Raw genomic sequence first — 25554 nt, forward strand, 5'->3', positions numbered from 1 at the left:
GGGGCATGAGAGCCTTGCAGGCGCGCCTGTGGCTCGAAAATAGAGGCCGAGAGGGGCTCTCGGGGCTCACGAGCTTTACTGGTTAGGGAGCCACAGGCCCTGGAGGAGCACGAGGAGCTATTCGGCCTCGGCCTCGCCTTTCCGTCAATCGGCCGCCCCATCGTCATTGATCCGCGTCCAGCACAGCCTGTAGGAGTCTTTTCTCACTTCTCCATGTTCTCATTGCGATGTCAATCTTGCAGCTCCTGCTAGACCTTCCTGCCGTACCATTGTCGCCGACATGAGGAGGAGGCGGGGTGCGCAAATACCATTATATCACTGACACCAACCGGCTCCAGGCATGATTGCAACGCGCACCCCGGCGCTGCTTGCTTTCAGGCCTTTCCAACATGGCTCTCGGCTGAACCAGCTTGACCAGAACATCCTCCTTTCTCTCTACAACTCCGCCCCCCGTCATTCGCGGATATCAAGTCGTTCACTGCAGGTGTGGGCGAGACCTGCTTCTCCTCCGCAGGTCCGCAGTCTTGGGTGGCAGCAGTCATGTACAAAACCCGCTCAAGCATTTTGCCGAACCACCGTGCCTTTCCAGTCAAGCATAGCAGCACAGGCGCGACACTTCACCTGCAGCCGCTTGCTGTACGAGACACCGACGCCGGTCATCAAGGAACAGCAGAGATCAAAGTCCGAGGACGATGGCAATGAGGAGGAAGCTTTTCAGAAGAGTGAGAAAGCGAGCCAGGCGTCTCAGGTCAACCTCAGCGCCAGACTATCAAAGGAAGGTGCTGCTGGTAAGAGCGCTGGGTTTGGAGAGATATGGCGATTGATCAAGATTGCACGCCCTGAGGCGAAGGTCTTGGGATGGGCATTCTTGCTACTCCTGATATCTTCGTCGATTACCATGTCCATCCCATTCTCGATCGGCAAAATCTTGGATATAGCCACCAAAGGTGGAGCTAAGACCGACGGCGAGGAAGGCGAGCAGAAGTCTGAGATGCTCTTCGGCTTGAACTTGACGACCTTTTATACCGCTCTGTTGGCTATCCTTGCAACGGGGGCTGCCGCAAACTATGGCCGAATCATCATCCTTCGAATCGTGGGCGAGAGGATAGTAGCTCGGCTGCGGTCGAGGCTGTTTCGCCAGACCTATATTCAGAACGCCGAGTTCTTCGACGCAAATCGTGTGGGCGATTTGATTTCTAGACTCAGTTCCGACACAATTATCGTCGGTAAATCCATCACACAGAACCTCTCGGATGGGCTTCGTGCCTTTGTCTCTGGTGCTGCAGGGTTCGGCTTGATGGCCTGGGTGTCTCTCAAGCTGACGGGAATATTGACCCTGCTCTTCCCTCCGGTGGCTATTGGTGCATTCTTCTATGGACGAGCAATTCGGAATCTAAGCCGAAAAATCCAGAAGAGCGTCGGAGATCTGACCAAGATCGCGGAGGAGAGGCTGGGAAACGTTCGAACATCACAGGCATTCGCCGGCGAGATCCTCGAAGTCCACCGCTACAATACACAGGTTCGCAAGATCTTTGAGCTGGGTAAAAGAGAATCCATCATCAGCGCGACTTTCTTCTCTTCGACGGGCTTCATGGGCAACATGACCATCTTGTCGCTTCTCTACGTCGGCGGCGGTATGGTATCGAATGGCACCATCAGCATTGGAGAACTCACGTCCTTCCTCATGTACACAGCTTACGCTGGTTCCTCCCTTTTCGGCCTGTCATCGTTCTACTCGGAGTTAATGAAAGGTGTTGGAGCTGCATCCCGGCTGTTCGAGTTGCAGGACCGGGAGCCTACGATATCCCCTACAAAAGGCGAGAAAGTAGTGTCAGCAAGGGGGCCTATTCGGTTCGAGAACCTGTCCTTCAGCTACCCTACAAGACCTGCTGTGTCCATCTTCAAAAATTTGGACTTTGAGATCCCTCAAGGTGCCAATGTGGCCATTGTTGGTCCGTCGGGTGGTGGGAAAAGCACCATCGCCTCCCTGATTTTGAGGTTCTACACACCCACAGAAGGTCGCATCCTGATCGATGGGAAGGACATCTCGACCATGAACATCAAGTCGCTTAGGCGGAGGATTGGCATTGTGTCCCAAGAACCCGTCTTATTCTCCGGCACCATTGCTGAAAACATCGCCTACGGCAGACCTCATGCAACGCGAGCTGAAATCATGCGTGCTGCGAGACGAGCGAACTGCCGATTTATCAGCGATTTCCCCGATGGTCTGGACACTTCCGTCGGTGCACGTGGGACGCAGTTGTCTGGCGGCCAAAAACAACGTATCGCCATTGCGCGGGCATTGGTCAAGGAGCCGGACGTCTTGATCCTCGATGAAGCGACTTCGGCTCTTGACGCCGAGTCTGAGACTTTGGTGAATGAGGCGCTCGCGTCATTGCTCAAGGGCAGTAACACAACTATCTCAATCGCCCATCGTCTGTCCACCATCAAGCGGTCTGATACAATCATCTGTCTCGGCAGCGATGGACGTGTCGCCGAGATGGGATCGTACAAGGAGCTCAGCAGTCGACCCGACGGTGCCTTCACGAAACTGATGGAGTGGCAAATGAGTGGTGGCGAAACTGCAGCGAACGATGTGAACAAACTGGCAATTGATCCGGAACACAAGGGACCGCCAACGGAGAAAGACGAGATCGAAGCTGAACTGGAAGAGAAGAATGAAGGCGACAGCGAGGAAGAGCTCGAGGCGAGCAAGGCCGAAGAAGGTGTCCACAAAGCCTTGGGAGAGAAAAAGACATAGATGACGACGCGAATTCAAGCATGCCTGTCACCAGAGAACGTGCCACGAGATTTGTCTGATGGCAATGGCGCCCAGCTGAACGCTTCTAAGCATGGCCGTTTGCTGGATATGCTGTTGTGCTCATGAAGATAGAGACAGAAGAACAACAATAGCTCATTACGGTCGAGGAAGAGCAGCACGCCTGGTATAGGGACATTTTGCGCATTTCAAGGGGAAGTACCGGTGGGACAACTCGGTGCTTGAATGCTGTATGTCGACGTTGAGATCCGTGAAATGAAACAACAATATGATCCCTCCTCAAACTTGACAATACGGCCTGCCTTCTGCTTGACTGGGTAACAGGTACCTTCGGTACTGTTCTGGCAAAGCACAGCAAAAGAGTTGGGAAGTCGTTGGACCAATGCTAGTTGCAGTAGAGAGGCCCAACAAGCGCAGCCCGAGTCTCCTCGTTTCCCAACCACAGGCACTTTCAGGCCTGAGAAAGGGCCTAAGGGGCTTTGATCCCCACTACGCAGGCCCCTCTGTCCAGTGCCCGCCGCCTGAAGCCCCTCACCCTCGTAAGTCGTACCTCATCCTGCGCTGGCTGCGAAGGATCCGACCGGCGCGTCACATTTCATGCTTTGTGCCATGTGCTTCTTCATTCTGCCATTTTGCCATCCGGTCGAAAGCCCAGATCAGAGGAAGGGTCCTGCGTCGTTGCAGCCCTTTTGAAGATAGGATTCATGCTTTCCGTCATGTCATCCCTCATGCTCCTTCCCTCGTATAGCTCTGTGCTGTGCAATTGGTTGAACACCGTTGAGTATGGCTGATCGCTGATCATTGACACCCACGACTGGACTACGGACAGCATACTTTTGTTCTTCGCATCTGCATACTTAGATTTCAGTATCGGTCCCATATCTATCATGGCCTACAATGTCCACAGCCTGATTTCGGAGACCCAAGACATCGCGGATAAGGGCCTTCACGATGTTCGAGCACCTGTCCAAGTTCCCTCCCGAGCCGACGACAAGCCTCCTCAACCGACACGCAAGGTGCGTAGCAAGTATCGACATGTGGCAGCGCCGCACTCCAAAGCTCAGCCCTCATGCCTCAGCCACGAGACGACGGCAAGCCCCAGCTTCATCGGATTCCGTAACCTCATGGTCTTGACCATCATCGTCATGAACCTGCGGCTGGTTGTCGAGAACGCCAGAAAGTATGGGTTGTTGATCACCCTCAAGTCGAACCTCAGCAGCCGAGACGTCAAAACGGCATTGGTGCTCTACGCTTGCACGCCCTGTCACCTGTTCATCGCCTACATTATCGAGAGAGTGGCCATGGAGCATGCCAAAGGAGTGATTGGAAGACGAAAGAAGACCGACCCCGATGCCGATAAGAAGCCGGAGACGGAGAAGCAAACGAAAGAGTTCTTGAATACATGGTGGTTGATTGCTATCGCACATACTATGAACGCGACGCTGGCTCTCACCATCTCGAGCTGGTGGGTCTACTACCGCATTCACAATCCCGGCCTCGGGACAATCAGCGAACTCCATGCCATCGTTGTCTGGCTCAAAACCTGTTCCTATGCGTTCACGAACAGAGACCTACGACACGCCATGTTGAACCCGGGCGGCCCCGATTCAGCCCTGCCTGAGTTCTACTCCAGCTGTCCGTACCCGAAGAACATTACCCTCCCGAATTTATGCTACTTCTGGTGGGCACCCACACTGATCTACCAACCCTGCTACCCCCGGACGGACCGGATCAGATGGACCTTTGTCTTCAAGCGAGTTGGCGAAGTCGTTGCACTGAGCGTCTTCATCTGGCTGGTCTGCGCTCAGTATGCAGTTCCACTCTTGCGCAACTCGTTAGGTGGGATGGCCTCGTTTAACATATCCTCAATCGCGGAACGAGTGATGAAATTGTCACCCATCGCCATGATTGTCTGGCTTGCTGGGTTCTTTGCCTTGTTTCATTCATTCCTCAACGCACTGGCGGAGATCATGATGTTTGGTGACCGGGTCTTTTATGAAGACTGGTGGAATAGTATCAACCTGAAGGAGTACTGGTCGACCTGGAACAAGCCCGTCTATCACTTCATGCGAAGACACATCTATTCCCCCCTTGTGGGACGCGGCTGGTCTCATCAGGCAGCGAGTACTTGGGTGTTTGTCTTCTCGGGGTTTCTGCATGAACTGGCCATCGGAATACCATCTCACAACATCCTTGGAGTGGCGTTCCTAGGAATGGTCCTGCAGCTACCGCTGATTGCAGTCACCGAAGTCCTGTCCAAGTCTGGGAAATTCGGCGGCAAAGTGGCTGGCAATTGTATCTTCTGGCTCAGTTTCGTGATCGTGGGCCAACCTCTTGCTGCCATGACATACTTCTTCTGGTGGCAGATGAAGTACGGTGAGCTCAGCAAGGTCGCACAGTGCGCGCAGTGATTGGAACACGGAACAAAGTTTCAAAATGTTGTCTTCATAAATTATTTACAATGCTAATGCGTTTGCCTTCATCTTGCATGTAACGATGTCACTCCATTGATTAGATCACGTGATCACGTAACTCGGCTTCACGAGACTCGACGCTGGGACTTTAATTCTGTGCTGCTCTCTGACAACCACCAACACCATATCACGCGTCTCGCAAGAGCTTCAGAGATTCGGATTCGTAGCGCGTCGGCTCTAGGTGTTTTGTCTCTTGCTGGAGAAAATCCTTCCTGACAGCTCGTCGTGTCTTAACCAGGAGTCAACAGGACGTCCCCCCCCCCCCCCGGAGAAACACCAACAGAGACAGCTTATCGCCCCTTTCACGTCTTGTTCAAATGAGGACACAGCTCAGTCATCATGGCCAACGTCTACGATGACCAAGACGGAGGCGCTTTCCGTCGCAGGAGACCGCGCCCGATCACTGATTATGGCTCGTCCATGGTTCAATGGATGAACAGCCGGCGACCCGCGTGGAAAGGCACATCTCATTACGAGCAAGAACGGCCGAGTCAGAGCTATGTCATCGACATGTTACCGCCGCCGGCGCGACGGGATGCACCCGCCGAGTCAATACCCGTCCGTCATTTGCACACCTCATTAGGCAAATCGAAGAAGCCGGTCACTGTGGTGCGCTGGATGCCCGAAGGTCGTCGCTTGCTTGCCGGCGTGCATAACGGAGAATTCATGCTCTGGAACGGCATGTCATTCAACTTTGAGACCGTGACTGCCATGGGCTCGAGTTCTCTACGCGCGGCCGAGTGGTCGAATCGAAAGGACTGGCTTGTTGCCGCCAACGACGAAGGCACAGTGTACTACCTCCAGCCGACACTGAACAATCCGCATCAGTTCAAGGGTCACGATGCGCCCATCAGAGACATTGCGTTCGCGCCCTCGGACGCCAAATTCGTTACCGCCTCGGATGACAACACGCTGAAAATCTGGGACTTTACTTCCTCGACCAATGAATCCACGTTCAAAGACCACGGCTGGGACGTCAAAGCCTGCGACTGGCATCCTCAAAAGGGCCTGGTCGTCTCCGGGAGCAAAGACCACAGTGTCCGGCTGTGGGATCCTCGCACCACGCGGAGCCTGACGACCCTGCACGGCCATAAGAACGCCATCACGGCGACGGTCTTCAGCCGCCTGCGGGATCAACTCCTCGCCACGGCCGGCCGAGATGGGCAGACCCGCATCTTCGACCTCCGGATGATGCGCGACGTGGCAATCCTGCGCGGGCACGAGAAAGGCGTGACAACGCTGTCGTGGCATCCGATCCATCCCAGTCTAATCAGCACTGGCGGCGACGACGGGTCCCTGCATTCGTACCTCCTCACCGAACCCAACACCCCTGCTGGAATCTCTACCGCCACGATATCGCCATATTCGACGAGCGACCCCCGCTCCGCTCCCCCACAGTCAATCTATCCCGCCCATCGCATCCCCCATGCGCATGATTCCTCAATCTGGTCGCTAGACTGGCATCCCCTCGGCCACATTCTGGCGACGGGTTCGAACGACCACTACACGCGCTTCTGGTCCCGCGCGCAACCAGGCCAGACAACATGTTTCAAGGACCAATTTCACCTTGGGGAGGAAGGCGCCGAGGCCCAAGGCACGTGGGACAGGAAATTCGGCAAGAAGCAGGCCAGGGAGCAGGAGGAGATGGAAGAACAGGACGAGGCCGAGGGGTTGGAGGACCAGGGCGCCAACACGGGTGACCACGCCGGCGGACTGGCGATCCCGGGACTACCAGGCTTGTCGGGCATGCCATCAGGCCTGCCGGGTATAGGCATGGGGATGGGAATGGGGATGAATGGATCGGCGGCGGCGCTCCCATCATTCCCCGTTCTGCAGAACAACAACGTCCGGCCGTCGTCCAGCCACCACGCACAGCAACAACAACAACAACAACCGCCTCCACCGATCCCCCCGCCCTTCCCACCCATCCCTGGAATGGACGCCCAAAGCCTCCAACACCTCCTGGCCATGTCCCAGCAGCAGCAGCAGCAGCAGCAGCAGCAGTCCGGCACGGGAGGTCCACCTCAACCACTTGACTTTTCGAAACTCAATCTCCCGCCTGGGTTTCCGCCTCCGCCCCCGCCCCCGCCGCCTGGAGTCGGAGGCCCGGTACAAATCCCAGGCTTCCCCCTCCCGCTGCCTCTGCCCGGAACGACCTCCCTTCCAGTCATAGGTGGTGGTGGCGGCACAGGCACCGGTGGCATCCCCGGTCTCCGCGGCGGCGAGCTCGCACCGGGTGCCATCCCAGGTCTGGGCAATACGATGGCCGCCGCGCCGACAAACGACCCACGCGCGAGTACGAATGCGGGTGGGAGTGCCGCCAGCGTGAGGAAACGTGGGCCTCTACCCAGCCAGGAACAAGGGTTTAAACAAGAACAGGCGAGGGGCAATTACCGCGTTGCTCGATAGAGTCGGCTGTGCGATTTGCCGGATGGGTCGCATCCTGGGCGGACGGGTGCAGCGGGACGAAGAGGAGCATCAGCGCAGAGACGAGGAAGTAAAGGTGCGGATTGGGATGGGCCTCACCGCGAGCGCCGTGAGCACGAGCACGAGCGCGAGCACGAACACGGGCACGAGTACAAGGCGGAGACAGCGGCAGCGGTGGTGAGAGAAAGATACTGACTCGTGCAATGCCACAACAAGTTCCTGAACTGGACTTTGCATGGATGGGCTCATCCGGAACGGGAACAGGAAAGGGAACCGAAACGGCGTCTTGATTTTACTCACTCACTCACTCACTCACTCACTCACTATCCTCGTACTGTATGGAGGGACGTGAGTGGCGTTGCGAGGCTCTTGCATGGGAAAAAGGGGAGTGAGAGGCAAAGAATAAAGAAGTGTGGTTCGTGCTTGTAGTCTCTACATAGTAGTGTGCTCGCCATGGATCGCGAGAACAGAGTAGATGCAATGCAGTTTTGGACGTCTATTGTACAGGCCGATTCTCATTGATCGCATGTTAATTCTGATTCTGGGTGCTTCGACTTCCGGACAGTCTATGAGTGCTCTTTATTCTTCTATCGTCTCTAAGCTCTATTTTCTCTCTAGTAGGTCGTATCTCTCATGCAGCGGCACGTGTCCGTGGTTGGTCAGGTCGTGCACCTGAATGTATGAATGCCAAACAGCTCCCTTCTTCCCTTCTCGACAAAGCCCAAGCTGGCGCCTCTACGCCTATACCACAGCGCCGGTCATCCAATCGTCATTACATGGCCTTGCAATTCTCAGAGGCCCGTCAGGATAAAGCTCCCTCGTTTATTGATCGTGAAAGTGAGCGGTAGGGCTGCGCACGCATTGTTCCTTCCACCCACGTGTTCCGCTTTGCCATAGTCACTATCACGCCCTGACTGTAACACTCTGCGGCTGGGTTTGCGTGTTGATCTCCGTCTTCTCGGCCTCGTCGGCCGCCTGGGTGACATGCCTCTGCAAATCCGCGGGCTGCTGTCCGTGCTCCTCGGCCTCTTCATCCGCAACGGCAGGGGACAATTTGGCCGGGTTTTGCAACCCTTGGTCCTCCCAGCCTTGCATCATCCGCTCGAACAGTTCCTTCTGTTTCTCGTGATCGGGCATCGGGTGCGAGATGCCTCGCCGGTGGCGCGAGTCGCGGGTCTCTGTGAGGTGTGCTTCGGAATCGTCGTCGGAAAGGAAGGACGTCTCGAACGTGTAGGTGCGGTACTCGGTGTTTTCCCAGCCCGTGCCGGAGAGCTTGGCCGCGTCTTCCCAGTCGTCCGTGAGGTAGTGCAGGTACCCTCCGTGGGTGACTAGGACAATCTCCACGTTGTCGTCGCCGTTGCTGGCCAATTCCCGTGCCTTTTCACGCAGCAGTTTGCGGCAATCTCGTGCGCGGGCCTTGATCGCCGCGGATGCGGGAGAATAACGGTTCTCCAACGTCTTGACGTTCCATGTGTCGGTAAGGAGGGAGAGGTCGACGGGCCATTTCTGTTCCTCGACGAATGCTTTGAGCACGGGTACGTCGGATCCCGTGTCGCAGGGGTAGTCGCTTGTTTCTTGGGCGTCGGGGATTGCGAGGATGGTGGGTTTGCATTTGACGCCCTTGGACGTCAGTGCGGGCTTGAAAGTCAGAAAAGCAGTGTGCAGTGTCCTCGTTAAGGGTGAGGCGGTGATGAGGGAGATGGATTCTTGTCGGTCGGCGGGGAAGTGCTCTTCCTGCAGTTTGGCGCATTGGGATTCTCCAAGCGGTGTGAGGCGAGGGTCCGGGAGCGAGTGGAATTCGGTGCCCAAGTTGTGGAAGCCTTGGGCGTGGCGGACGAGATGAATCTTTGGTTGAGAGTGCATGACTGGCGATTGGCGATGCACCGAGGACGATCGAGGTCGCTGGGCCTGCGGTGAGTTCGTGGGAGAAGAGGCGGCGGTGCAGTCGATGTGATGTATCAGATGCTTAGGATTGTATGCACACGATATTGAGGAGAGCCACGGATGGGAAGAAAGGGGAAATCTATAGGTAGTACGGACAAAGCAATGAATCATGTAGAAGAGTTACAGTACGTGACTCGAGAAAAGGCGAATGCAAACAGATATCGCGAAGTCGGTCAAGATGACGCCTCCACCCCGCCATTGTCTTTGTTCCAATCGGCAGAACAACCGCATTGGCCACGCCGTGATATGGCCCGCCTGGATGAATGAAGCGGTACGAGTACGAGTGCTCGAACTGCATAGTGGCTCCGAAGAGGACGACGGGATCGAATTGGAAGGCAAGAAATCCCGTCGTGCGCAAGGACAGAACTCGACAAAATTCACGCAGCGCACAATTTAGCGGAGAGCGGGATGCCTTAGAAGGTTAGACCAGCAATGCGCGCGCGGCCCGGTTCCTGCGTTCACTTTAGCCGTCCAATCCGCGGAGGGGTCAGGTATGGAGTAACTGCAGGAGCGTCCTCGCCTCGAAGCGCCATAATGGGTGCTCAGTCGTCAACATGAATCACTCAACAACAAGATCAAATGGCCAGTGTCAGTAGATTACGAGTACGAGGGTCTTATCCCTCCATTACTTCGCCTTGATCCCGGCTACAAAAGTACCACTTGCGCGGGTGAAAAGCCTGGCGTCGGTGTGGTCTCTATCATTCAGCTCTTCACCGCAGTCACAGATGCTATTCAAACGGGGTATTCGGTGAACATAACTTCTTCCCCATGGGCAGCTCCTCACTCTTCCTGAGTCTCAATAGTACTTCCGCGGAACCATCCAAAGATACTACCCCTGTTGGTGCGCTTTGCTACTTCATCATCCGGCACTGTTTGCTCTTGTACCAGTCTCAACGGTCTCAGTTGGTTTTGTTTCATCACCGCTCCAGGAATATTGCTCTGGCTTTGCCGCTCTCCGCCCACTTGTGGCGCAATCGAGCTCCCGTCAGTGTTGGATTTCTGTTCATCGCTATGCGAGTCGCTCATCACACTGTTGGCCGAACTGCTCACACGGTTCCCGGAGGTTGACGGCGTTCGTGTTGTTGTGGAGGTGGCCGCGCCGAAGTAAGATCCCTGACCTTGCGATAACGGCGGGCTCAGTGGTCGAATGCCAGGGCTCAAGGGGCTTCCTGAGACCGTTCTCATAGGGGATCCACGGGTCATTTGCTGCACAACCGCAGCGGCCGCCGCGTCAGTCTGTGCCTGATCAGATCTCGCCCTTCGATGGCCCCGATTCAACGGGATACTTGGAGCTGTATCCGGATTTTCATTGGCGGACGGCCCTGCTGCTGTTGGGTGTATGTACGACATTGGGCGTGCTTTACCCCCTGGTCGTTGCACTACCGACCTGGCCCGCTGCAAGAATCCGGTAGCCGCGCCGGCTATGGTTGTAGGCGGAGCGGCAGCTTGCTGATCTGGGATTGCAGGCAGTGCCTTTTCGGCCATGGGTTTTGCGGGAGGCGGAGGTGGATCGTCCTTGTCTTGGATGATGTGCTCGAAGCCTTCGTGCGACAGCAATCGCCCGATAATCTTGTCGATGTATAACCGCAGGGCCTCGATTTCCGCCTTCAAGGACTTGTTGTCCGCGTCGAGTTTCTTGTATCCCTCGGTCTGGCCGTCTGCAATATCGTCCTCGGTCTCCTCTGTGGATTCGAGCTCCTCTGCAAGCGAGCTCATTCCACGAGCTTCGTCTTGGTTGTGATCATGACGCATAAATTCACCCTTGAGAGTCTTCTCACTCAGGAGCATCTCGTAACTCTCGTTTTCCTCCCTGAGTTTCGCATTCAGTCGCTGATATTCCGAGACCTTGTTCTCCAGATCCAGCCTGCGTGCATCTTGCAAGTGTTCCTGCTGAGCCAATCTAAGCTGTGCTTCGGCTAGGTCGATTTGCAAGGCATTGATGGTGTCCTCTTTCTGCTGCAAGACATGCATGACGTTTGGAGCATTACCTCTCTGTGTAGCGTTTTCTGCGACCACGTCTTCCTTGGGAAACTGGGCTTCAGTGGCGCCCCCACTTCTATTCGCGTTGGATCTTTCGATGCCGTTCAGGCGCAGGACTTCATTCAGGCGGTTGATGGTCGCCTGTTGCTGCGCTTCCTTCATTGTGTGCTTGTCTCGCTCTTGCTGGAAAAGCCGTTCATCTTCCGCACGCTGCCTCTCCAGCTCTCGGTTTTCCCGCTTCAGGTCATTGATTTCTGCCCTCAATTGGTCCACCTGTGTTCGGCTTTGAAAGTCGCGTTCCTCTGCAATTGTCTGATCGTGCGAGGCTTTGTCCAAATCCTGCCGCATCGCTTCCAGCTGATTTTTATACTGCTGGGAAACTTGCTCGGCCCTTTCGAATCGATCTCGCAGATCTTGTATCTCCTTTACCAGTTCGGAATTCTTCGATCTGGCCTCTTCATCCTCCAACTCGTGGTCGCCAGAGGCAAGGGAAATACTTGTGCGAGTCGGGGTTTTCCGCAAAGGCCGAGCCTGTCGCAAGGAGGGAGTTCTGGCAAGGCCAGTTCCAGTACTTGCGGGTACGGAACTTGCAACAGTAGGTCTGCTGGGACTATTCTCGTTGGGCGTGCGGCGAGACGCGGTGCCAGCGAGGGGAGTTCTCGAGTTGGGCGTCGCCATGATGAAGGGTAAGGGTGGTGGGTGCAGGGCCAAGTAACCGGCTCGCGTTGAAGTACCAAAGGAGGGTGTCAGATCGCGAGTCACTGACTGGATGGATCAGGTGCAGTGTGTTGACTGCTACGTAAATAGTGTGCAGTATGTGGATGGTATTGGCTGGAGATTGGAATCGACGTCGGACTGGTCAGGGAGCGAGCCTGCGCCTCATCGACGTTCAGCTTGAACGGGTTTGACGGTGATGTTGCGGAAACAGATGCGGGATATTGCTGTGCAGCTGGCAAACTCGTCAGCTATGGCAAAGTCGAGTGCAACATCAATGGTTTGTCTGGGCGCATGCCAGTCTCGTGCGTGCAATAAACAGCAGGAGCACCGGCGGAGCCTCGAGCCCTTGCTTGTGAGGCACTGCTGGCACAGGCACGCCGGAAACAAGGCCCACAGGGCCCCCTGCTTGCGTACGGGTAGCCGCATGGGGCGACAATGGGGCGCGAGGATGCCGCTGGCTGGTGCTTGGCTTGCTAACGTGAACTGTGCAGTGGCACAGTGGCTGAGTGCTCAGCCGGACTGCACTTGGAGCGGTTTGGTCGACCATTCTGCCAAGGCCACATTACATGCAATGCCATTTTCGCCATTTGATTTGCGCTAGCCTCCCAAATTTCACCTCACAGGAAACCCTTCAAACATCAACTTGCCGGAGCGCACCCTTCAATCAATTCTACTTCCACAACTAGTAGAGCGCAACGATGGCACCAAAGAAAGCGAAGAAGACCACCGACAGCATCAACTCGCGCCTGGCGCTTGTGATGAAGTCTGGTAAAGGTGGGTTCCCATCGATCCTGAAAGCGGTCGAACCAAGTCTGACTCTTTCGAACAGTCACCCTTGGTTACAAGTCAACGCTCAAGTGCCTCCGATCCGGCAAGGCCAAGCTTGTCATCATCGCTGGCAACACACCTCCTCTCCGCAAGAGCGAGCTCGAATACTACTCCATGCTGTCAAAGACCAATGTCCACCATTTTGCGGGAAACAACGTGAGTGATATAACACAAGCAAGGCCCTGAGAAGGAGCTCTTTCGCTCTGGAGGGACATCAGCTAACACGATCTCGTCCCCGTTTTAGATCGAACTGGGCACCGCAGCTGGTAAGCTGTACAGATGCTCGACAATGGCCATCCTGGATCCGGGCGACTCTGACATCCTAGGCGCTGCTTCGTGAGCGAGGCAAGATGCGTGGGGATACATTGTCGCCTGTCATGTAATGAAACTTCCCAACCCAGGCCGATTGCATTCAAGAAAGCGTTGAGACCAAAAAATGCTGGCGCAAGTGCTGGGCCATGTTCTGAAATCGTGTAACCACGATAGGAACCAATGGATTAAAGATATTCCCAATGAACGCAGAGCTTGCTCTCAACTTCAACAAGTCTCAGGTAGCATCTTGAAAGTTCTGCATGATCTCCTGAAGTGCTCGATATCCTCTTACAAGCACCTGTAGAAGTAAATTCGATCTTGTGGCAGGCCACGGATCTACTTGGGGCCGCCCGCACTCAGAGCCAAAACCTGCCGAAGCCGGGTAATGACTCAAAATGGCAAGTTGTGCGGCTCTAGGTGGCGTAAATCGCACTGCCCACTGGCTTGGCATTTGGCTTTGAAATCCAAAACCTGTACAAAGGGTCATCGCCGCCTCTTCAACTTCTTCCCTTGGGACTATCGTTCGCAAGAAGTGCAAGTCAGTCTGTAAAATTGTCACAATGGCCAGAAGACCTGCTCGCTGCTACCGTTACTGCAAGAACAAGCCTTATCGTGAGTTCCCCTGCCCCTCGAAAGACCGCACCGTCTTTCACGTACTCGTTTTTGTCGTTCTGCCAACGACGGTACATGCTAACGGAGATGCGCAGCAAAATCCCGATTCAACCGCGGTGTACCTGACCCCAAGATTCGTATCTTCGACCTCGGACGAAAGCGTGCCAATGTCGACGAATTTCCTCTCTGCGTCCACATGGTCTCGAATGAGTACGAACAACTGAGCTCTGAAGCCCTTGAGGCCGCCCGTATTTGCGCCAACAAGTATGTCTACCGACGATCCAAGATATTATCTGGTCTAACACAAGTCCTAGGTATCTCGTCAAAATTGCCGGCAAAGAAGGTTTCCATTTGCGTATCCGAGCCCACCCGTACCATGTCGTCCGCATCAACAAAATGTTGTCCTGCGCTGGAGCCGATAGACTTCAAACCGGTATGAGAGGTGCGTGGGGCAAGCCCAACGGCACTGTCGCCCGCGTCAACATTGGCCAAATTCTTCTCTCTGTCCGAACCCGAGACGCCCACCGCGCCACTGCTATCGAGGCTCTCCGGCGGTCTATGTACAAGTTCCCCGGTCGCCAGAAGATCATCGTCAGCAAGAACTGGGGTTTCACACCTCTCAGACGCGAGGAATATGTCAAGCTCAAGCAAGAGGGTCGTGTTTTGATTGACGGTGCCTACGTTCAGTTCTTGAGGAACAAGGGCAGCATTGAACAAAACATGAAGCGATTCCCCGGTGCTTACGAGGGTGGCAGTGAGATTGCTGCTGAGGCATAAATGTCACGTCTGGATATGCGGGCCATGGAGAGTGAATTTGCGAGGTTGAAAGTGAACTGCGAACCGGAAGTCACTGTGCACTATCCACAGACGCATGGTCATCTGAGGATGTGCTAGGACGGTCTCGGTCGAGTTGCTCTTCTGCCCCAGGAGAACAGTCGTGAGCTGGCAAATGTATTCGACTAGTCGACTGGGAGTGCATTGAGCACCTCCGACAACCATAGAACAAGATGTGCCCCAAGACCATATGATGAATCCAAGTTTCACGGTGCTCTGTTGCGAAAGCGTGTTTCAAAATGACGAAAATGATGCAATAGAAGCAAGAAACAACCACTTTAGGTGCCTCTCACCTGTCACGTGGGTGTTAGTCCGTACGGCCAGGTCGATCGATGATTATCTTGCCTGAATACTAACATCATCTGGACGAGAACGACGGGCAATGCGGTAAGTGATCCACTTCCTGGGGCTCGAAACCATGATCCTCTCTTTCACGGACGTGATCAAAGCTGTTGACTACGGTACTTGCCACAATACACCTAAAAATGTCAGATTGCGTGCCTGAGCAACAATTTTCAATCTTGGCCCCAGTCGGCTAAGGTCATGCATGGTCGAACCCCAAGCCGCCTCGCAGCCTTACGGATGCAGTAGCTGTTGCAGGAAACGGTAATATTCCTCGACGGTGGCTGAAGAGAGAGAAGATGAGAGAAGGGTCGCGTGTTTTATTAGGAGGTGCGCCTTTAATCAGGAAGTGTTAGTCAGAAAAGCCGCCTGAACCCGTAGCGAAGCTCTTCACGGGCACCCTGAGAGAAATGGGCGTGGGATTCAGCGTTTAGGCCGGAGGGAGATGGGAGATCTTTCGGATTCTTATCTGTCGGCCAACGAGCCCACGGGATAGGAAGACTAAGCCGGGAGCGGAGGGCAGGGATGGCCTATGATAGCAGAATGACCTACAAGGCATCTTGCATCTCGTCATGCACCACGCCTTTGGCCGCAGCGTTGGTCATCTGGCACCTGCGCCTGGTTCGCTCCGTCCTTTTTCGGAGAGTCCTTCCAGCTGTTCTATCAACCATTACACAGCACTCGTAACTGGGACGTGTCACACTCCCAACCAACCTGAGAGTGCAGGCCACGACCTGCCTGCTCCTTTTGTCCAACACCCTCTACCCTTTCTTCACTCCCTAACGACTACCATTAATACTTCTGCCGCCTTATACTCGAGCAGAGCCTCTACCACTACCCCTGTCGACCGACCATCTGACCCTACATTTCCCGATAGAGCACTTTATTGATCACCCTTCTCCTCAGTCGGAGCTGGACCTCCACCTTTAGCAAGGTATACATCTCCGACACGGCAGAGAGAGGAGACAAAGAAGACTAACGACACAAAGACTGCAGGCCTTTGTCATACATTATCGAGTCAAGCCTTCTTCTTATCGCAGATCCTGACCACGGTCAAGGGACGCTGTATCGTTCGTGCACCCTGCAGCGCAACGATTGTGGACGTCCGTGGGTTGGGAATCATGGCGTTCCAACAGCAATCTGCAGCCCCGCGACCCATCACGATCAACGCGAATCAGTCACAAGAATCAGCATCGCAGACACATCTACAACCAACGCCAATCTCAGAATCACAAGAATGGGTGCTTTTCTCCCCCAGCACTGCAGAGTCGACTATTACCAGAACACAGACAGGTCAAACGGCAGGAGCATCAAGAGCAAGCGACATTTCTTTGAATACCGCGGGACGGTCAGGCAGACTTGAGCCGTCCGTCTTTGATGAAGATGTGACGGAAGACGGCGAGCTGGACAGTCTCGACGACGGACTGCATGCATTCAGAGAATCTCCCCTATACCCCACCATCTCCAATCAGACTCAGGGTGCTGTATTACCAGCCCATGACGGCCTGGGATCATTCCAGGCCTCGAGCCCACCGGTGCTCGAACAATTATGGCAACACGAAGCATACAACCCGAAACGAAAGCATGACGGACATCATCGCCGGCCGTCAAGCGTGCAGAGGAGGCTGGATACCATCGACGAGATTGAAGCTCAGGCTAGTGAAGAAAAGAGAATGCGAATAGAGAAATGGCGGATTGAACAGAGTCAAGCATTAATGGACGAAGTGGAACGAGAGACTCGCAGAAGGCTGAGGCGAGGATCGCGTCAGTCCACGTACCAAGAGACTCTTGCCTCTGTCAACGAGGACGTGCTTGGGACGACACCCAAGCAGAGCGACTTTTTGTCGCAACCAGGTGAACAGTTGGGCGAGTCCGAACCATTCTGGCGTCGCATTACGAGAAGGTTTATTCGCGATGTCATCGGCATTGACGAACCACTTCTGTCGGTCATCTTTGGAGAGTCCTTGCCAGAGGAGGCACTCGAGCAGAGACCATCGTCCAGCAATCCTCTATCCACAATTCCTGAGCAGACGCTTGTGGGTCCCGACGTCGAAGACTCAACATGGAGGGACAAGCTTCTCCAGCGTATTGCTCGTGAATTGGGCGTGTTCGTGCACCAACTATCGCCACATCCAGGAGCTTTCGCCACCTACTCCCGGAGCCCTGATTATGCAGGCATGCCGGTACTGGTGGCCCATTCCAAGCAACAGAACTCTGTGCCGTCCGCAGTGGAGGCCAGGGTCCCCGATACTGTTTCATCAGCAATGACACCCAACTTTCCACCGACAGTCCGAGACCCAGCACATGCTGAAAGCTGGGGCTTCGAGGAAGATGCGGTCTCAGCCACCTCGCCACTGAATTCCTCAAGGAGTCTGCAGCGGGAGCGAGAATATTGGGAACGAGAGCTTGACCTGAAGATGGTTTTCCGATATCTGAGAGATAGGTTCGTGAGCAGATCCTCGACACAATCCCCTCAAGCCTCGAGACAACCAATTGAAGACGCAGCTACGCGGACTGCGATCATACGGCAACATCATCCTCTCATCGCTCGAACCCAACGATCTCCCGTACGCGTCCGGAGGGAGTCGAGGACAAGTATCAAAAGACCCACAAGCAGCTGTGCCAGCGAAAGTGTGCGCAGCAGCCGGAAAGCCTCACTGGTGATGAGCGGCTCGAGTCGAAACTATTGGGATATCGGAGGCAGTGTGGGAAGTGGCAGCATCCTGGCAAGCGGCGGAGCTTGGGGAGAAGTGTAAATATTACGGTCACTGCATTACGAACATGTCTGCGACATGTTACAGCATAAAGTGAATGCGACGGATATGACTGTATGATTATGGGCTGCGATGACATGCTGGCTAAGAATTCCACTTATTGGGCTATTTCGGGATTAAATCAGGCACGACAGGCACAGAGCCTGAGACTCATGTTATGAATATACACCGTCAACTTCATGTAGACGCAATCCATTCAACCTGTTCCTCTTAACAATTGCGCTTCAGAGCTTCAACAATCGTGTTTGCTGCTGCCTTTCCGGCAAATTGCCACTGCAGCTACGTCATCCGAATCCGCGCGATACCGATCACATGACTTAGTCTATCCGCCTTCTGATTGGTCTTTTTTCAGCAAGCACTGCGCCATTGTTTACAATCCTGATCTTAACACTCTACCAGAGGTAATTGATTTTCCTTCGTTCAGTTTGTCCCATCTGACTCCTCGCCACCGATCAAGGTGGCTGCACCTGCTCTTCCGTTCTTGAGTAGTCGCATAACCGTAACCGCACCAGCGACCTGTGGCCGCAGTCGCAAACATGGCCGACGAGGATGAACTCTATTATCTGCAACCCGGCTTCGACCTGAATACACTGACCGTCCCGCGCCTGCGGTCTATCCTCGTTGCGCACAACATCCATTATCCCTCTTCAGCAAAGAAAAGCCAGCTGTTGGAGATCCTCGGGAATGAACTGCTACCGAAGAGGGAGAAATTACTGAGGGCGCAAGCCAGAGTCCGGCGCACGAGCAAAGGCATAACAGATGTGCCCAGCAGCCAAGAAAGCACGATATCTGGCGACGAGGGCGATGACAGACAGCTGATGCCACCTCCACCAGCCCCGAGGACACCACGCAGCAGGAAGAGCAAGTCGGACCTCGCCGGCGAAGAGTCTGTTGGTCGAGCGCCGTCCACCTCTAAGAGAACCAAAACTCCTAGTAGACGGAGTGTTACACGGACACCCCGCGCATCGGACACTGAACATACCGAACCGGAGGAAGCGAAGTCGACTGTCCGAAGACCACGAAAGAGTGCGCCCACTCAGCCTGTCCTGGAACCGGCCGTTAAGATCGAGGAACCAGATGCCAGACTGAAGAGGGAGTCGCTCGAAACAGGCACCAGCCCTTTTTCAGACGAGAACCCGTTTCAATCCGGGTCGAGCCCTCCATCTGCATCAGATCGCCGCAAATCCGCTTCGCGATCCCGAAAGTCTTTGTCATCGACTACCACCACCAAGCGAGGACTGACATCGTCTACATCTCTGAAGCCAGAAGATTCGCCTCCTTCCCGGTCGACGGTTTCTTTCCCTATCTCTAGAGTAATGTCTGCGGACACTGAAGACGGCATTACAACGACAGAAGAGTTTACTCCTGATGCTGCTCGTGAGCTTGCAGAGGACGAGCAAAATGGCCAGTTAGTGCCGGGGAGAACATCTACTCTTGTCCGACGAAAGAAGAAGAAACCTACTGGCCCTATAGCCAAGACAGCTCCTCTGGCTATCCTCACATCGGTTCTCGGTGCACTGGGAGCATGGTATCGACAAGAGAAGATCAATGTCGGTTACTGTGGAGTTGGCGAGCCTAACTGGTCGCTGGCATCCAACCCGCATATCCCCGCTTGGGTGCACGAAAACTTCCAACCCAGCTGTGAGCCATGTCCGCAACATGCCGTCTGCTACCCGAACATGGAAGTGGAGTGTGAGACCGACTTTGTTTTGAAACCACATCCGTTGAGCTTGAACGGCGCAGTGCCACTTCCTCCCACGTGTGAGCCAGACAGTGAGAAGCAAAGAAGAATCAAAGCCGTCGCAGATCGAGCGATTGAGGAACTGCGCGAAAGGAGAGCATCCTACGAATGTGGTGAGGAAGTCACAGCCCCTTCCAACCCAGTCGCGCGGGAGACTCAGGCGGCCAAAGCCGTGGCCAAACCAACAAAGTCACAGCTGGAGATAACGGAGGAAGACCTTAAGCAGACCGTATCGAAGATGAAGCGGAGAGGCATGAGCGACGAGGAATTTGAGGATTTGTGGCGCGGCGCCCTCGGAGATATATTGGGCAGAGATGAAGTTCAGGTTACCCAGGATCGGTACGTCTCTGGTGACATTCACGTTTGCACTTCGGCCCCCAGCTCTACGGCCATGCCTGCTATGACCCGAGTTGACGACCCAGTCGCGGTTCCCCCTTACCACCCCCTTGGCCTGCACCTTGATTTCTTTAGCCATCTCCTCCTGATGGTCATTGCACCCCAAGTTCTCCTCGCTGATGCTTTGGACTGGATTCGTGAAAACTTTCTTTAGCGATTCACTGACTGACTCGAAGTCCTGTTCTCGAATCCACAGATCTGGAAGACAGCTCGTCTCATCCTCCTCTCTCGCAAGACTCCCCTTCACCTGCGCCATCCGACGATCGGTACTACGAGCAATTGCAGAGAATCGAAACCCTATTGCAATTCTGATCCTGCTTGTTTCCGGATTAGCATATGGTCGCAACCAGATCATCACCCACAAGCAGAACACGGCGCGGATTCCAGGCCTTGTGGCCACGACGCTGGATAGGTTAGCCACGCAAGCTTCACTGAATCAAGAAGGGCGGGTTTCCGAACCGTTCATCAGTATTGGGCAGCTCAGAGATGACGTGCTCAGAAGCGTGTTCAGTGCTTCGGAGCGTGAGCGCGTGTGGCGAAGCGTGCGGAGGATTGTCGAAGGGAATTCGAATGTAAGAGCGGGCAATCGAGAAGGCGGCAAGACTGGCGAAGTCAGTCGTGTTTGGGAGTGGATCGGGCCTGTGGATCTGGCGCCGGGACTGGAAGGGAGGAGATCCGGCGGTTTGATCACGGATGGGAGGGCCGGTGGGAGTAGCAGTCCTGGTGAGGATAGTCTGGTGAAGGCAGAGGACAGGTCGAATGTGGAGACGAGGCGGTGGGATGAAGGACGGGCGATTTATTGATTTTGACTCTTTTGAGATTCTTCTTCTTCTTCTTCTTCTTCTTCTCGACGAGAGAGGGTTTGCAGTGGAGGCATGTTTGCTATTCTGCTTGGATCTTGCACAGAGGTCTGAGGTGGCAGGAATACGTCGCTTCACTTTCATGTCGAGTACACTTTTCATTTACGACCTGACCTGTACATGCGTCCATGTACTATTACGACTATGCGATGAAGTCCTGCCACGGCCATTGAGGGGCCACTAATCAACAGACATTATGGTCATTGTGCGAGTTGATCTGTATGAGGCGTCAAATTAGAATTCCATGCATCAAGGCGGCATACGGTGGCACTCAGCACGAGTGAACTCCACGTCACAAGTCATGAACATTGAAGCCCCATATCTTAATGCACCCGATCCACCTGCACAGTACGGGTACGGAGTACGGAGTCCTGGATAAGCAGGAAAGTCCACTTTCGGTCCACCATTGTGACTCCACTATGTGATGGCTGTATGCGCCACTAGAAGAGTAGAAAAGTACTACCACAGCACCAGCAGGACACGGTACACGAAATAGGGCGCAGGTTGATTACTGTACGAGAACATAGGATCAAGTCCAAAACAAGGCTCTTTGGCTTGAATTGAACTGGATTGAATCGACTGGGTGCGACACACTCCATATTTCTCTCCTCTTGCTCTCATACTTTCTTCAGCTCGTGGCTCGTACTACATACAGCCTACCCTCAAAGGCGTCCAATGAAACACGTTGTGTGGTCCCCCGCCGCTCTATGCAGCCGATACAACCGTGCACATGAGATACTCTCAAATGCCGGGAACATGGTGTACGAGGTAAACAGGTTAGCCACTTTGCGACGGGCAAAGAGAGTGCCGCCGCTGCTCATACTACGGTTTACCCTTGAAGTCGTCTAACGAAACACACCCTGAATCTAATGCAAGTTGCAAGTGGCGGCACTCCCTTTCAGATACAACCGAGAACTTACTAACCCGTTTAAAATGCATCCACATAATAAATAACAGTAGTCGATCGTATGACTACATAGTATATTGGCCGAGTAAAGCAGCGAGGGACTACATAGCATGTTTCAATAGACGATTTCAAGGGTCCTTGTAGACCGGAGTACTTTGTATTAGTTTGCGCTAAAGTACCTAAGTTTCATTGGACGACTGCAGGGATACATACTAGGTAGAGACAGTACAAACTTGTGAAAAGCGACCCCGAAACTCAAATCACACGATGTCATTCTGATTTGATATCTCGAAACGTGGCATCCATGCCATGCGCACGCATCACATGATGGTGATGGGGATGGGATTTGTTGCATCCCTGCTCGCTACGAGTACAGTCTTCTCGAAACCTGTTTTTCCCCGACGTTTCCTGAAACGCCGCGTGCGTGGCATGCAGACTTGCGCCCTGGTCCGCGCCGCCATGTGACTACTCAGTACGAGATCATTAAGTACTGGGTATGGGGTAGAGGAGGTGATTAATCACTTAATGCCGCGATGGGGACTTCGCGACCGGTCATACGGAGTGTCGTATGTATGTACTCGACTGTACTACAACACAGTCCATTTACACACATACACCCGCACGCATATACGCACACACATTTTCACACACACGCTCGCGCACACATATAACACACATATTCTGCGTTTGACTGAGTGGAAGAAGGAAGAAAAGAGTCGGTCGGAAAGTGTGTGTTCGTTGATCAAGTTATCTGTCTGCCTTGGTGACCTGTTTGCCTGTGTGCTTTACTACTTCCCACTGCATTGGTATCTGCTCGGACTTTGTCAGAGAGGTCACCAGGGTGTTTAAAAGGTTTGCCCAAAGGTCCGCAAAGAGGTCGTTTGAACGCATTGAGCCGCACGGCACCAGGGTGCGCCCGTTTTATCAAGAGGCAGCCGAGCCGGGGCGGAGCAGGGCGCTTTGTACACTACGGAGTAGAGGGAGTGGTTCTTGGCAGGGCAGACGCGCGGGCAGACAGGTGAGCGGGCGTGAAGGCTGTTCATACCCACAAGCCGGGTACCTGCTTAGCTGCGTTTTGGTCGACTGTCTAGGTGGTGGAGGTTGCCATACGGACACCCGTGTCTGGGACCAAGGACCCAGGTTGGTCGAGTGAAGTCCCGGTGACGGGATCTCAACTCTCCAACGACCTTGAACCACGCGTCTGAGAAAACACAAACCCACCTGGATTTTCTACGAGCGCTTCTTCTCAAGGTCGGCGAGATAGAGATCAAGACGCTTCGATTCGTCGTTCACGAATCCCCCATGCAGCAATTCGAAATGGCTACCGACCCTACCGATCCTCCTGCTCTCCGGTGAGTCTTTTGCTTTCCGTCCACTCTGCTCTTGCATCTCGACCTCACGTCTTTGAACATTTCCGCCTGTGGCATTCCCATCCCGTCAAACTTTCAGCCCTCCTGCCGCTCTGTCAAGATTGACGCCGCGCTAGCTTCCTCGACGCTCTCCTCCCTGCGACATTCCTCCTCTCCACGTTCGGCTCCCTCATAACCTTCACGTCCACGGTCGGCATCTTCGGCTCCGCGCACCGCTACTTTTCGGAAATCCAGACCTTCATCGCGCTGGCCTGGTTGTTCTTCACCCTGTCCCTCGCTCTGGCGACGCTCGTCTCCGTCGGATTGGTCTTTCACCGTCGCCATGTCCGTGATGCTTTCGCGCGCGGGTACAAGCATTGGAGAGGCGGGGCCGGGACCCGCACGGCTGGAGAGAGAAGTGTGGTGTTTGGCATTGTCGTGCTGGGCCTGGGAGGCATGTGGTTGATGTTGCTGCAGTGTCTTGCTTTCGTGTTTTTGAGCTTGAGTGTCGCGGCGTACTGTTTGGCCGTCGGGTGGATTGGTTTCGTGGTCAGCGCGGCCATGATGGTCATCACGGTGGTGGTTTGGGTGTTGATGGGGCAGAGGGAGTGAGTTGGAAAATTGAACAACGAATAATGATACGTGTTGGATGGATTGTCTAGTGTGACATATCTCGGAAGTGAGCGATCATGGCAGTTTGCGAGGCAGAAAGTTTAGTTGAACGAATGAGATGGGCGTGCGCATTTTGACGACGTCCCTAGGGAATCGTATCGGACAGCGAGTCTGACGCAGTTGATCACACAACCCTGAAGGTTCAAGGCTCGGATGAGCCGAAGTAGAATAATCAACTCGCCATTGACAACAATGTTCGTCCTGCACTAAGAATAACATCTCTGTTCGTGGGATAATCGAGCCGGAAAATAGTGGCTTACGCTACAGGAGAGCAATGGCTAGCTCATTGCTCGATTGTACAAATAACAGCTCGCCAGCCACCACTATTCTTGCTGGAATCAACGTTATGGGGGCACGGGATCTCGAGGTCAAAGCAGTGATACTCAAGGCATAGGTGACAACTGTTCACCCGCTCTGTCCAGCTACACTTGGGCTGAACTTTATCCAGACAACAAGGAGCCAAAGTTTGCGCAGACGTCAGAACGTCAATTCTTGCCCAGACATCAAGAACTCGTCCCCACGAACACGACCAACACTGCGGCATAGGTAGCTGTCGCGACCAGCGTGTTAGAGTTGTCGGTTCGTACGCCCATGGAGAGCAACAGCGCGAAGAGCGTCACGGCCACCGACACGGTAGTGAGACTTTTGGTCTGGTTCGTGGACGGCAGGCTCATGATGAGCATTGGTACCACGAGCGAAGCCCCACCGGTAAAGGCAACGATAAAGCGAGTCATTTTGTCGACAAACGGCGAGATGGTCGACGGGGGTTTGCCCGCAAGGAAGTCGTCAAAGTTGGCTTCCATCTCAAGCTTGGTATACGTGAGCCGCTTGGGCAGGAACCGATTTAGAGTTTGGCGGATGGGATCCGATGGTATGAGTGGAGGAGGCGCCGCGAGCGTGCAGTAGCGGGAGTTGTAGGGTGCGCCGTCAAGGTCTGCGATGCCGGGGAATGCCATGGCAAGGTCGCGTTGACGCTCGTAGGACCGGCTCTCGGGGAGTTCGCACAGCGTTTGCATGAACGCGTAGTCCTTGATGGCCGTGACTAGCAGTTTGTTCGAGTAAGGCTCAGAAGAAGCAGGGCCCTTTGGGTCAGCAGGATACTCACCATACTGATGGAGGGTGCTCCTCAGTTCGTCCGACTCCGAGTTTGAAACTTGTTGCTTTGTCCAATAAGTGCCTTTCAAACGTGCCAGCTTGTTCTGCAGGTTGAATATGTTGATCCTCTGAAGCAGACGCCATTCAAGAAAATGTAGCTCGTCGTACCGCGTGGCGTAGGTGTAGTGGAATAACCGATCTTCATAACTCATGCCTTCCTTGATCACTCCGGCTTCAATCGCTTCAGCCTTGTTGTCCGGCGGCAACCAGCCAGGGTCGACTTGAGATGAACCCATTGACATAACAACATGCAGCACTAATCCTTGCTCCCATTGCCAGAACGCAACTTGATCAGCTACTCGTGTCCGCAATGCAGACACCTTCAGGCTGAAGTGGGCTATCCGAGGAGAGGATTCTCTGATTGGTACACGCAGGACATCTGCCAACGCATGCCGCCTCCTGCGCCTCGTCGCGAGCCGAGGATTGTGGAGGCGGAGCAATCGTCGTTGCG

At 54.3% G+C, this 25554-nt stretch overlaps 11 protein-coding genes across 11 annotated transcripts; 8 read left to right on the forward strand and 3 right to left on the reverse strand.

Annotated features, from left to right (window-relative positions):
• Positions 1–340: 340 nt before the first annotated feature.
• On the forward strand, positions 341–2761 carry G647_00408 (uncharacterized protein; the record flags this gene model as incomplete). The annotated part of the gene is made up of 1 exon (XM_008723811.1): positions 341–2761. The coding sequence occupies one exon, from the start codon at positions 341–343 to the stop codon at positions 2759–2761; it is 2421 nt and encodes an 806-aa protein (XP_008722033.1).
• A 905-nt stretch (positions 2762–3666) lies between these two features.
• On the forward strand, positions 3667–5190 carry G647_00409 (uncharacterized protein; the record flags this gene model as incomplete). Its single annotated transcript, XM_008723812.1, has 1 exon — positions 3667–5190. The coding sequence occupies one exon, from the start codon at positions 3667–3669 to the stop codon at positions 5188–5190; it is 1524 nt and encodes a 507-aa protein (XP_008722034.1).
• A 402-nt stretch (positions 5191–5592) lies between these two features.
• G647_00410 (uncharacterized protein) lies at positions 5593–7662 on the forward strand (the record flags this gene model as incomplete). The annotated part of the gene is made up of 1 exon (XM_008723813.1): positions 5593–7662. The coding sequence occupies one exon, from the start codon at positions 5593–5595 to the stop codon at positions 7660–7662; it is 2070 nt and encodes a 689-aa protein (XP_008722035.1).
• Positions 7663–8583: 921 nt separating this feature from the next.
• G647_00411 (uncharacterized protein) lies at positions 8584–9543 on the reverse strand (the record flags this gene model as incomplete). The annotated part of the gene is made up of 1 exon (XM_008723814.1): positions 8584–9543. One exon carries the CDS (start codon positions 9541–9543, stop codon positions 8584–8586), a length of 960 nt encoding a protein of 319 aa, XP_008722036.1.
• Positions 9544–10404: 861 nt separating this feature from the next.
• Positions 10405–12282, reverse strand: G647_00412 (uncharacterized protein; the record flags this gene model as incomplete). The annotated part of the gene is made up of 1 exon (XM_008723815.1): positions 10405–12282. The coding sequence occupies one exon, from the start codon at positions 12280–12282 to the stop codon at positions 10405–10407; it is 1878 nt and encodes a 625-aa protein (XP_008722037.1).
• Positions 12283–13019: 737 nt separating this feature from the next.
• Positions 13020–13489, forward strand: G647_00413 (60S ribosomal protein L30; the record flags this gene model as incomplete). The annotated part of the gene is made up of 3 exons (XM_008723816.1): positions 13020–13095; positions 13151–13305; positions 13394–13489. The coding sequence occupies 3 exons, from the start codon at positions 13020–13022 to the stop codon at positions 13487–13489; spliced, it is 327 nt and encodes a 108-aa protein (XP_008722038.1).
• A 532-nt stretch (positions 13490–14021) lies between these two features.
• Positions 14022–14850, forward strand: G647_00414 (60S ribosomal protein L10-A; the record flags this gene model as incomplete). The annotated part of the gene is made up of 3 exons (XM_008723817.1): positions 14022–14073; positions 14169–14337; positions 14388–14850. The coding sequence occupies 3 exons, from the start codon at positions 14022–14024 to the stop codon at positions 14848–14850; spliced, it is 684 nt and encodes a 227-aa protein (XP_008722039.1).
• Positions 14851–16370: 1520 nt separating this feature from the next.
• On the forward strand, positions 16371–18005 carry G647_00415 (uncharacterized protein; the record flags this gene model as incomplete). The annotated part of the gene is made up of 1 exon (XM_008723818.1): positions 16371–18005. The coding sequence occupies one exon, from the start codon at positions 16371–16373 to the stop codon at positions 18003–18005; it is 1635 nt and encodes a 544-aa protein (XP_008722040.1).
• A 554-nt stretch (positions 18006–18559) lies between these two features.
• G647_00416 (uncharacterized protein) lies at positions 18560–20963 on the forward strand (the record flags this gene model as incomplete). Its single annotated transcript, XM_008723819.1, has 2 exons — positions 18560–20103; positions 20357–20963. 2 exons carry the CDS (start codon positions 18560–18562, stop codon positions 20961–20963), a joined length of 2151 nt encoding a protein of 716 aa, XP_008722041.1.
• Positions 20964–23244: 2281 nt separating this feature from the next.
• G647_00417 (uncharacterized protein) lies at positions 23245–23888 on the forward strand (the record flags this gene model as incomplete). Its single annotated transcript, XM_008723820.1, has 2 exons — positions 23245–23279; positions 23414–23888. 2 exons carry the CDS (start codon positions 23245–23247, stop codon positions 23886–23888), a joined length of 510 nt encoding a protein of 169 aa, XP_008722042.1.
• A 563-nt stretch (positions 23889–24451) lies between these two features.
• Positions 24452–25339, reverse strand: G647_00418 (uncharacterized protein; the record flags this gene model as incomplete). Its single annotated transcript, XM_008723821.1, has 1 exon — positions 24452–25339. The coding sequence occupies one exon, from the start codon at positions 25337–25339 to the stop codon at positions 24452–24454; it is 888 nt and encodes a 295-aa protein (XP_008722043.1).
• Between the last annotated feature and the right edge of the window lie 215 nt (positions 25340–25554).

Source organism: Cladophialophora carrionii (genome assembly GCF_000365165.1).
Source record: "Cladophialophora carrionii CBS 160.54 unplaced genomic scaffold supercont1.1, whole genome shotgun sequence".
Classification (NCBI taxonomy): domain Eukaryota; kingdom Fungi; phylum Ascomycota; class Eurotiomycetes; order Chaetothyriales; family Herpotrichiellaceae; genus Cladophialophora; species Cladophialophora carrionii.